Source organism: Strigops habroptila, chromosome Z (assembly GCF_004027225.2).
Source record: "Strigops habroptila isolate Jane chromosome Z, bStrHab1.2.pri, whole genome shotgun sequence".
Classification (NCBI taxonomy): domain Eukaryota; kingdom Metazoa; phylum Chordata; class Aves; order Psittaciformes; family Psittacidae; genus Strigops; species Strigops habroptila.
Genome location: NC_044302.2, coordinates 52,259,149 through 52,271,729, shown reverse-complemented (window position 1 = coordinate 52,271,729; position 12,581 = coordinate 52,259,149). Strand labels below are relative to the sequence as shown.

General features: G+C 40.9%; 1 protein-coding gene across 7 annotated transcripts in view; it reads right to left on the bottom strand.

The window, feature by feature from the left end:
* Positions 1 to 371: 371 nt before the first annotated feature.
* The window catches only part of ZNF462 (zinc finger protein 462), a 94,233-nt gene continuing 82,023 nt past the window's right edge, over positions 372 to 12,581 (bottom strand). For all 7 annotated transcript variants that reach the window (XM_030512514.1, XM_030512509.1, XM_030512512.1 and 4 more), the window contains 3 exons: positions 10,600 to 10,735; positions 4,913 to 5,027; positions 372 to 3,124 (listed from right to left, as the gene is read on the bottom strand). In XM_030512514.1, coding sequence (XP_030368374.1) covers positions 2,923 to 3,124; positions 4,913 to 5,027; positions 10,600 to 10,735 — 453 coding nt within the window. In that variant the 3' untranslated portion in view covers positions 372 to 2,922. The remainder of the gene's footprint in view (positions 3,125 to 4,912; positions 5,028 to 10,599; positions 10,736 to 12,581) is intronic.

Here is a 12,581-nt window from a genome sequence, read left to right as displayed (position 1 = left end):
CCAGCCTGTCTCTATCTATTTTGATCTTTCCAGACAGCCTGCAAAATTCCTTCATTTCTATGTTTGGGTTCAGAAGGAGTCAGCAGACCTTGGCAGTGTGCCCTTGACCTCTAATGGATGTTGGGCTGGTGGATATTCAAGGCATTCTTTGGTAGACCCTAGACCTGTGTGAGCTAGAGGAATTCACTCCTTCCATTCCACCACCCCCTTTTACCCCCCCCCCCCCCCACCTCGTAAATCCAAAATTCCCTGTAAAATAGAAGGGAAAATGTGAGATTTGCTCCCTCTGAGAGCTGCCAGTTGCAGCACCCATCACTTGTACAGAACTACCATCAGAGTACCCAATACAAAACCACTCACACACGAGCGCACACTCTTAAAAAGTTTTTATTAATTTTCATTGTTTTTTTTTTTTTAAAAAACAAACCCGTCAGTGCAACAGTTCAGTATCCCCTTCCTATCCCCCATCAGTAAGCAGTAATTTTAAAATGAGGAAATACCGAGTGCTGAAGCCAATGGGTTAGCATTTTGCTATTATTTCCTTCTGTCAAACTCTGAAAAAGTCCTCTGTATAAATTAAACAATGAAAAAAAATGTTATTTTCAATTCTATGTCATTACAGTCAACAGAATCATAACAATGCATCTAAAATGTGTGTCCACAATATATCAGGTATACATTTTTGGGAAAAGAAAAAAGGAAAAAAAAATAAAAATATGACATTCTAGACTTGTTAAAATGATAATGGTCCCATATTTTTTATTAACAGGTTAGCAAAACAAAATCCAATGGATTACAATATTTACATGTTATTTGAAAAATTAAGTAGTGATAAAAGCATGTCACAATCTTTTTTTTTTTTTTTTTTTTTTTTTTTTTTTCATTTTTGGTAACCATTACAAACAACCAATCCAGGTATGGAACTGTTTAAATACATTTGAAATGAGGCCAATTAAAAAACAAATACAGACACAAAATGTGTATTTATACTTGTCCCTCCAATGTTTTTCTATGACCTTCCCTCCCTACTTTGAAAAAGAAAACAAAAAAACCCCAACAAAAAGATTCAAAAGTATCCCCCTAACACACAACTGATGAATCCCCAAAAGCAAAACACCATGCTTCTCAAGTAGCACTTATTCCACAAATGCAACATTTTTGCCATCAATTTTATGTGAAGCTCTCTAGGACACCCTTTCCTCAGCAGCTTCCTATGTTCCCCCCTCCCCCTCCCGCAGATCCCCCCAAAACAAAAAAAACAAACAAAGACACATGCATTTCTAAAACTAGGTTTCAGTCAAGTACTTTCTACTTTTTGGAAAGAAACACTTTTTTTTTTTTTTTTTTTTTTTTTTTTTTGTTCACAACCAGAACATACCATGGGCACCAGATCCTGTATTCATTGCTCAGGCAAAATTCCTGTTAAGTTTGGTAGGCTTTCCACCCAAGAAGTGGTGCAGGATCAGCCACTTTGGTATGCAGGTACCTGTTCATTCTACGCTGCTCCCCTCATGCTAAAAGCTAAGGAGGAGGGGAAAAACTTAGCAACTCCATCTTGAATCGAGTAAAAGTAGTTCTCCAGGCTCAATGTCATATGTAACTATTTCACCTCCGCTTGCAAAAGGATGTGTTAACAGACACCCCTCCCTCCCACCACATCAAAACAAAAAGAAAACACGCACACCACAGACGGAAGAAAAAAAGGCAGCCAATCTTAACGAAAAGTTACTGGTGTGAGACTGATAGATGTTAATATGACAAGCAACAAAATGGTTATGAGGACCTATGTGTTTGGCCCGCGAGCTGCATAGCTGTGCCGTAAGTTTGGTTCTTTAGTTTTTAAAAAAAAAAAGTTAAAACTTCTTTGTTATTTCCATGTTTAAAATTAACAACACAACAACAGCAACAACAAAAAGTTCTATTCACAAGATCTAGTCTCCTTTCCCTGTCCCCCCCTCAAAAAAGAAATACTCATTTTACATGAGAAACTTAATTGTGCTGTATTTGTAACACCTCAAAGACTGACAGAAAATAAACATGTGGCAAACAAAACTGCACAATCAGTCACATGAAATCTATCAAATCCTAAAATTATAACTGAGTACTAACAAACAGCTTACCTGGAATAAAGGATGACAATTCACAAACAGTTATCTAGGAATTAAAGTCTCTCTTTTTTTTTCGTTTTTTTTTTTACTAAAATAATTAAAAAAATCACAGTATTTTAAGAAATAAAACCCACACTGGGATTTTAAGCACAATTTGTTTTGTTTTCTTTAAAACTTTTTTTCTTCCTCCATTCACCAACTTGCCCAGCAGTCTCTCTACATTTAACCACAACAACAACAGGTAGTACTGACAAATGCAGAGATCTCCCTTGGTTAATTCTGAGGTACTAGGAAACAGGTGACTGTTTTAAGCAAAGCAGTTTCTGTTTTGTTTTTGTTCTCTTTTTCTTTTTTTTCTTTTTTTTTTTTTTTTTCTTTTCTAAAGCAGTTGCATTTCAGTCTGGAAAAGCATTATGTATTAAAACTAGAAAAACGCACACAAACTTGTGCGTTGAAGAGTTGTCCCCCTCCCACTTCTTCCATGCTCACGACGCTTCCATTCACAAACAATCCAAGTCTCCACTGCAAAGCACGATGTGTAATGTAGGAATACCGGGAGTTGCTTCATTAGTCCAAGATGAATGTAACTTCCCATTGTCAAAATCCAGAAGAAAAGATGCAGTGATGTAATGGAGCCACTTATTCCATCACTTAAATAACTTTAATATACACACACTCACACGGGTACCAGTGCTTTGAAAATAGATCATTCAGTCCTAAAAGCAGCTTTATTTCTTCCTTCTGCCCACCCCACCCACCCACCTCACCCCATTCATCACTGTTCAAGTACGTTGTATAGAATCACACCAAATGCTTATTCGTTTTTGGCCTCCGAGTTGTCTTGGAGAGGTTTGTCAGCAGCTACCAAGCTGACTGCTGTTTCACTGGTGTGGGAGTAGTCCACTACCATTTTCTCAATGCCTTCTTTTTCTTCTGGCAGTGTGCTGACAGTTTCTTCTATGTCCTCCTTTGGCTGGCTGTCCTCACCGGTCCTGTGCTTGTTTTCGTTTAGTGCCCTGGAAAGCCAAGCAGCAGAAAACAGAAACACAGTCAATATGGAGAACAGCAAAGACAATCTGTGCATATCACACAAGTGAGAAAAACAGTTCACTTCCTAAAAAGGTAGATGCAAGCAGCCCCATCATTGCCACCTGTGTTAGATGGCTCTAATACTGTGGAATTGGTCCGTGGTGAACCACCCCAATCATCTAGAATGATTGTGTATGGCAAAGGGCCGGCAAGGCCAGTCCTCCTGGCACAGACTGGCCCCCTGCGTTAGAACGAGTGTGCGTGGGAAAAAGAGCCAGCAAGGCCACTCCTCCTGACACAGGTTGGCCCCCTGCGTCAGGATGAGTCTGCACTTTTGGCATTTAAAATACCCGGGGTTCCAGGGAGATCGAGAAAGAGGCGGATCCAACTACCTTTTATGGTCGACACTACCTCTGTGGGGACGCCCTCTAGAAGTAGTGCCTGCCACCCCATCTTGTCACAACGCACCCCGGAGCTGGCCTCTTGGTCATTGTATCAGTGTGTGGGTCGGTAAGAATCTGTGCCTAATCTAGCTTCTGGTAGCCTTTAGGTATCTCTCTTCCTAGCTGGTAATATCTCTGGATTTTATATCCATTCTGGATCTTGTAATAAACTTTCTAGCAGTTTGGTGTGTGTGTGTGCGTGGTTTACGTCCTTCTCCACCCGGAATCCTTCAAACCCTGGAACACCATCTCACACTCAAAAGGAGAGGCAGTGGAATGAATCTACCAGTGGGACCCATAACATCCTAGCTTTGAAATCAAACCTTTACTTGTTCTACACTGGGACTGATATGAGACACGAGGGAAGAACCCCAACTGTGACTTTTAAATATGCATTCCCCTTTCCCCAGTCCCTTGTAAATAATACTTACAGGCACCAATCAAAGGCACAGGAAGAGAGTACTTTTCCCAAAGAGTTAGTGATCCAATAGAACTTTTTATAGGTTGAAACATTTCAAGTACTTATATTTAGGAAAACAAGATTAAGGAAAATATAAGTAATATTTCCCATCCCATCACAGTTAACCTACAATATTGTATTTGACTGTCTTCCACATGTCAGAAACCTCAAATGAAATCTACTCTTTGAAGAAACCCTGGCCAGCAAAAAGATCTCTGCTACCAATGAGATCTTCATCAAAAGAGGAAAATGATTTCTTCAGAGATACGTATCTCATCTGTGATGCATATCATCCCACACTGTGCAAACTTCTATACAAAGATTTTCTCTATGAAGATGTACTCATGAAGTTCACTATGCACATTTTAGAGGCGTTCATTTTTTTCTGCCCTTGAAGATCATGACATTTCTCTGCTCATAATTCTTTGCACTGTTCTGCAAGTTTAGGTACAAGCATGAGATATAACAATAAAGGAGAAAAAAAACCCCAAACAGTTCCCTCCTAGAACATTCCATATAATTTTCTGCCATTTTTATGCTGCTCTGCTGGCTGGCAAAATCAGCTTACACTCAGGTAAAAGTTAATCCTGGCCAAGTGGTATTCTTGGGACAATCTCAAGTTTTAGAATCACAGTCAAACCCTACAATCTACAGCCACCGCAGGCAGCAGCATTTAAAAGGATGAACAGGAACTTCCCATGCAGAAACATCTGATGATTGTATCCACACCTGTGATAACAGAATTGTTCTTTATAGAATTGTGTTTGCTTTCATCACAGGGCTTTTTGGGAGGTAAGGAATGAGGTGGGGAGAATGCAGAGTAATCTGCTGTTACCTTTGGTTGTCTGGCAAAGGAATGTAAACCAACTTACATGCCATGTCTCAGCACATGTCGCTCCCACTCAGAGCCTTCTGTAAATGATCGGCCACAGAACTCACATGGGAAGCGTTTCTCTGGACGACCGCTGTCAGGAAACATCATGGGATCTGGAAAAAGACAATACAGCCCATGAATTCAGAAGAGCCAGGGCAAGAAGGGACCACTGTGATCCTAATCTAACCCCTCTGCTCCACCTTCTCATCCCTGAGAAGCAAAAGGACTTATCTATCAAATAACTGTGTGTGTGAAAATGTCACTCCTCCAAAGCAAAGTGACAGAGCAAGTGACAAATCATAGAATCCCAGACTGGTTTGGGTTGGAAGGAACCTTAACGTTCATCTAGTTCCAAGCCCCTGCCATGGGCAGGGATGCCTTCCACTAGACCAGGTTGCTCCAAGCCCTGTCCAACCTGTCCTTGAACACTGCCAGGGATGGGGCAGCCACAGCTTCTCTGGGCAACCTGTGCCAGTGCCTACCACCATCTCAGTAAAGAACTTTTTCCTAATGTCTAATCTAAATCTACCCTCCTTCACTTTAAAGCCATTCCTCCTTGTCCTATCACTACTTGCTCTTATAAAAAGCTCTTCCCCACCTTTCTTGTAGGCCCCCTTTCCTAAGTCTTAAAACACATCTGCAAATAAGGGTAAAAAGTTTCTACTCCCTGATCCTGTATTTCAACAAATGGCGTGATTGTGGAGTTTTTAATTCATCAAACCTGAGAATTTTAGGGCTGAAATGGCTTGAAAGCAAAATAAAAACACTAAGCCTTTCTATAATTTTTAAATTGGTAGCACAAATTTTAGGACACAAAGTCTTAGTGCATTTAAACATGTGTTCCTTATAATAAATAGATATTCCTTCATCATGAAATCTCATGGGTTAAGTTCTAAATCTTAACTGCATAGGTGTTTCAACCCATCCTAATCTTTTATACAAAGTGCTTGGGGCCTCATTTGCAGAAGTCTCAAGCACCTAGTAATACGAGTGAAGTCACTGGCAGCTCTGGGAGCGGTATTTCTGAAAGCCAAGCTCTATGTGAACGCAGCCAGCTTTAACAAAAGATGAAACATTTTCTGACAAATTAAGAAGATCACCACACAAGCCATTAAAAATAATTGCATGGACTATCTCACTTGATTCTTTTGCTGGAAATGAGACAGCACCATCTGCTCAGAGTATTAATACCTTAGCAGGGATTATCTTGAGCAAGAAATCAACAGAATTTCTTTCTGACTCCTCCCAAACTGCATAATAAAAGAAAAGGGATTTTGCTTCATTTTGGTTCTGATCTCCGCTCACTTGATTTCTTCACTCTCAGATTTACTCTGTTCAGGATCAGCCTACAAACTTAAAATGCCCACACATTCCCTATTATCTGTATACTAGTCCTGTAAATGTATCTTTAGGACACACTTCTCACTAGTTAACCTTTACTAATGTTCTATATGGAATGGTTTTTAAAATAATTTTTTGCCTCTTCCCCCTGAAAGGAAAAAAACCCCCAACCCTGTGTATTCCTTTCTGTCAGTGATTTATTATGTGGTTATCACAAAGCAAGGTGCTGTGTCAAGAGGAACACCAGAAAGTAAGTTCAGTTTACATATGCATTTTAATACCTTATGTGTGATTCAAAGTTATACACACACTGCAACACGCAGACTAGTCATGGTACAGGGGCAAATATTTATGGAGGATAAAAGTTTTAAAGGCAAATGCTGTTGTTCTGTATAAGAACCATACAGTACACAATAGGAAGTTTATTCTGGATCTCTGCAGAAAGTTGATACAGAGGCTGCTCTGCTCAAACAGGCAGCTGGGGTTGTTCGGTCAGAAGAAAAGAAGGCTCTGAGGAGACCTTGTTGTGGCCTTTCAGTTCTTAAAGGGGGCTTCTAGGAAAGATCGAGAGAGACTTTTTACCAGAGTCTGTAGTGACAGCACAAGGGGTAATGGTTTTAAACTGAAAGAGAGTAGATTTAGATTGGACACAGTGAAGAAATTTTCTAATATGAGGGTGTTGAGGTACTGGAACAGGTTGCACAGATAATGTGTGGATGTCTCATCAACAGGGAGTCGGATTGGATGAGTCTTTCAGCAACTGGATCTAGTGAAAGATGCCTTTGCCCATGGCAGAGGGATTATCTTTAAAGGTCCCTTCACATCCAAACCAGTTCATGATTTATACTTGCAATTCCCATTAAGATTAGCAAGTGCTATTCTAGTAAATCCATCTCTTCAGGAAACACTGTATTTATTGTTCACCCTACTTCCCAATCAGTTTTCATAGAATCATAGAATCGCAGAATGGTTTGGGTGGGAAAGGACCTTAAGATCATTTAGTTCCAACCCCCTGCCATGGGCAGGGATGCCTCACGCTAGACCATGTCTCCCAAGGCTCCGTCCAATGTGGCCTTGAACACTGCCAGGGATGGAGCACTTACCACTTCCTTGGGCAACCTGTTCCAGTGCCTCACCACCATCACAGTAGAGAACTTCTTCCTTATATCCAGTCTGAACTTCCCCTGTTTAAGTTTAAAAACAGTGGTTTAGTTTTGCTTCTAGGGATGTGAATTTCGACTGCTTCTCTGGAGGACTATCAGAACTGCTCTTCTCTGGGGCCTGCAGAAGAGAGGTAACAGATTGCTCAGACACCTAATCTCTCTGCAGTTTTCCTGCATCACACACACAAGCACTCATGGACATTTATTTTTGTCTACTGTGGAAAAACACCTCTCAATTCCACTTTCTGCCAAGACCAAGACATAAAGGTCAGTAAAGACAAACAGTCCCTCTAGGCTGCAGTTCTACCAGGAGGAGCTGTTCTTTCCATGCTGTATGCCAGACATCCTCTTCCTGCCGCCCCATCTTCTTCCACCCAGGTCAATAGCCTTTCTACTACCCTTTACTAACAGACAACAACTCCCTTCCTTTCTCATCCAAGATAGCAGTATAGCTCTGCTGAGCTCTACTGTTCACATGGGCAACAGCCCTTCTTTGGTTCACTGTCCAACAGCCCATCTGGAGAAGCAATACATTCTTTGCACCTTCAGTACTGCACATGCCAGCCTGAAGTCAAAGTGCTGAATCCAGGCAGCTGCTTGACTCATGGGAAGAAATCCTGGTTCTGACAGTCACAGACTTCAGAGAGTTCAGACAGCATTTGCTTCCAAATACTCAGAGCACACAGAGGCACTCTCAGCAAATCCCACTTCCTGCTAACACCACAAAGGTTAGAATTGTCAAAAGCAGCCAAGTGGCATACAGGATTACACAGTTTGATGTGGTTTGAAAGCTGTGAAAGCATTAGCCACTGTGACAGGCTATATTTAAAACCATAGGTCGGGTCCTCTGCTAACAGGGCAAACCATTTCTATGTTAAATCTATCTTCCTAAAATCCATAGAGGGATGTCAGCATACAACTCAACATTCAGCAACCACCACACCTTCAGTTCCTGTCTCACTGGGATATTTTTTGAAAGTGTACCTAGCACCTTGCACCTTTCGTAGTAATCCAGAACTTCTCTAGAAAAATACGGCCAATACATCTGGATCTTTTTTAAATACCCTTGCTGTAGTAGACAGAAGGGCTTTCTGCATTTTCTGCCTATTTTAGTGTAATGTATTGCACATGGTAACAACAGATTAGAAGGGAGAAAAAGTAACAATCATGAGACACTGACCCTACTGGCCAGTCAGGAAAGAGTATCTGCAAACCAATACGGAAATATGCATGACTTTTTTAGACTGGTCATTTGAACAAGCATGCAGAAATCATTTTAGCCAGTCACAGATCAAAAAACGCACAGACACAGGTGGAAAAAGTACAAAATAACAAACAGAATTAAGACACTATCCCTTGCTTAATTATTGATCATATGAGACAGGGAGATAACACTTAGCTATTATCCTTGCAAATTTAAATTTCTAGCATAGAAAGTGGTATTTTTATGTTTCACAGTGTAACTTAAAGCCAATTTAAACACCGAACTTCACCTTGGGCTGTCGCACTCCCCGTAGTGCATTTTACAGGGATTTGCAAGGCTTGGCAGATAGCACCTTCTTCCCCTTGATCTAGATACCATGGCTTCTAAGGTCACTTCAGCACCTGTGCTTGTATGTAACACTAAGGTAATCACCACTAGGACAGCTTGACTTTTCATCCCCTGCTAGCTGTGGCTCTATACAAAACATTAATCAGCCTGCTACATCTGCAGCTAAGGTGAGCTGGTCCTTTAGTCAAGTCATTACACAATCACTGTTCAGGCCATGAAGCAATAAGGGTTGAAGCTGTCCCCGAACAGACACTCAAGCATGTTTCCACATGAGTTACTAATGTTGAACTTTGAAATAGAACAAACATTTCTTTAGGTCCTCCTCTGATTTTTCTACTGTTACACCTAAGATCTTGTGAAGGATATTTTTCATTAAAACATACATTGTTGCCTACCCAACTCACTTCCTTTCTCATTTAAATAAAAGCTATCACTAACCACTCTTCAAGTCAAGTGCTGGTGCTAAATGCAGATTGAATTTATGCTGCGGGAATGCTAAACAAAAGCCAAAATGCTGGGGTCTTGCTATTAAAAGGGAAGAAGCATGACCTGATCCCCTCCTATTCTGTAAACAACGTGTGAATTCAGAAATGTGAATTCTTCAACATCTGAAAAGATGTAATGAAACACATTTTCTTTTGTGAGTTTGAAAGCTGAAAATTCAGGAGGAAAAGGATAAACATGGTAGCATACCTTTAGTTAAAATACATAGAACATGGCTAATTGTGGGCATCAGAATCAAAAGGCTGAGTGACTCTAGGAACCTGACATTCAGACATCACAGGACTAAAGCTTTTAAAGACTTGAGAACACACTGCATTTGACTGATGAACTGCATTTAACTGATGAATTGTGCACTAGAACAGACTAGACAACACACACTTTACACCAGATACTGCAATAACCTAGTTTTCAAGGGGGAAGGTTGTTGGAAGGGAAAGTCAAGAAACCCTTAGTTCAAAAGGATTCAACTCACAGAGAACGTTTCCCCTGCTGATCTAACTTTGACCAAACCAAAAGCATTAGCAAGCACATGGCCTAGCCTTGCTGAAGTCAGTGGTATTAGTCTTAGGTATGAACTTAGGCACATATTTAAATATACAATGGTACAGGGCGTTCATGGAAATGCCCTGGCTCCAGATCTTCCAACTGCAGCAACTGCAACAGGACTGACTCTGTCTGACAAGGAATGCTGGGCACAGTTAACAACAGCCCATAAAAAAGTTTGGCCATGACCCCTTCTATCCTTCACATGAACAATGCTGAGTGAAAAGATGAAATTTGTTACCAAAACAGAAAATGTGACAGACCACTAAAATACTCCACTTACATAGTTTTCCAGGCTCTTATAGATGTTATCTGCATGGTCAGATAAGTCACAGATGCTATCTGTGTTTTCTCATAGTACATATTTTCTTAACAGACAGAAAACTTGTAATAAGGATTAGAAACATGAGATTCCCCCAGGAGCAGCGTCTTCAAAATAGCCCCACTCTGCTCCTGTTGCCATGTCTGCATGGCTCTACAGGAACATGTTGTAGAGTCAACAGCTGACCTTGCTTGGTGAGAGTGGTGGGGCATGTTGGAGTGAGAAAAACCCAAAACTAAACCAAAAAAAGTTGCACTGACCTCTCTCTTCAGTCTTGGGGCTTAACTCTTCTTCTTCTTTTTCTTCTTCATCGCTGCTGGAGCTCTCTATTTTCCCCTTCATTTGTTCCAACTGGTCCAAGTTAACACGTCCAACCAGCTCAAAATTACGACTCACCTTTGAAAGATACACTTTTGTCAGCAATCAGCACAATCCTCAGCTATTCAGAAAAATCGTCACATATACAAAACAAAACTGAGTTCACCCCAAAGCCTGTTCAGCTAGAGGTGGCATACAGACACCTACTCAAATTAACACTCCTTTTTTTTTTTTTCCCCCAATTATTCTTCTTTTGCTGCACTTATCGTTTTTGGTTTTCAAAAATCAATGACATTCAGCAAACACCCTCCCTCCTTGTTTTTTCCTGGTTTTGATGCATTAAAACAAGACAAAATCCAAGAAATGCAAAACACATTTAAGTTGCATCCTCTTTTTGTGTCATCATGCAACCACTGTGATCAAACACTACTATTGTATATCCACACTTCTTTGTGACTGGTTCATTCAGCTTCATTCATGAGAAGCTTTTACTTAGTAAAAGATGTGCTTTTACTAAGCACATGGCTGCTGTGTGCCACATACACTTTCACTCATTAATAACAGATTAATTTTCATTACGAAAGGCTGCAAAGTGCTTTGCAAACTGATGATACACAGACTATAATGGGAACACTTCACCCAGCAGTCAAATTCAGCTAACCCTAGGGTGAAACGCATCAGCTACTTAACAGCTCACAGCAGCAGCATGAAAGGAGCGGCTTAGGGCACGGAAGTCAGGAACTCCACCACATCCAACAGAAACAGCGGAGGAGCAGTCCAGATTTACAGCAGAGGCAGAGAGCGTGGAGCATGACCAGGACACTAGGGCTAATACCTGGTGGATGACGAGCGCCCTCTGAGCTCATTGATCACTGCTGGGAAGGATTTTGGGTTCATGTTTCATGCAAAAAGACAGCCCTCCAGCAGCACAGGCACTGAGCCACAGAGGCAGAGAGGATGGAAACGGAGTGCAGTACAACACCTCTTGCAAGATGCTGAATGAAATATCAACACCCACTGCCTATTTTTTATCCCTCTGTGGGAAAGGGAATGTGAATGAACATAAGGACCATGTGAATCAGACTGCAGTATATCTCCAAATAGCAAGCTATCCTGGTGTGCAGATTCCTAGTGCTACTCCATACAGGCAGCTGTGATGAGGTTCTCTTGACTTAAAACGTTACCCACCGAGATTTAAACAAACAAGACCACATGCAAGGCACTTAATTCAAATCAGCTATGCACAGGAACTCTTTAAAGCGCAATATAATACTTGGGTATCTAAGCCCAGAACGTGGACACAAATTAGCGTGATATAAATTACCGAAGACAAATGGGGAAAAGATATCCTGAACTACTAAACACCATCACTGCGTGTTCAGGTTGGAAGGGAGATCCAAGTGAGGGAATAATTTTCCCAGCCTCATGTACTGTGTCAAAAGAATGAGGAATAGTGCCTTCTGGATATGTCAAGCGCCTTACTGTGGTGACTAGGAGGTGTGGAACATCTCATGTTAATTGCAGAAGACTCTCCAGAAGTAGTAAAGATGAGGGCAGATAAGGATAGCAGGTCAACATAAGTTTACAGAGTTTGTTTTTATAAGACAGCCAAATATTTTTTAAGCATTACAAGTTTTGCTGGGAATTCTGCTGCTAATTCTGTCAACATAAATGTATTTGCCTGTGTCATTCAGTCAATGAAGTAGGAGTGAGTTTTTAGGGGGGACCTGGGTAGCTCAGCTCCCTCCAACAGGTCTAAATATGACAAGGAAGCAGTCTAACAAATACTCCAAAACACATTTCAGTTCTATAATTTAAGTGTCTCTCAGCTAAAATCTCACAGCTACAGAAATTTAAAGCTAACAGTCTGTGAAAAGCCTCTAATGACTTCTCAGAGACTGTACTAGGTCTGCACTCAGGCACT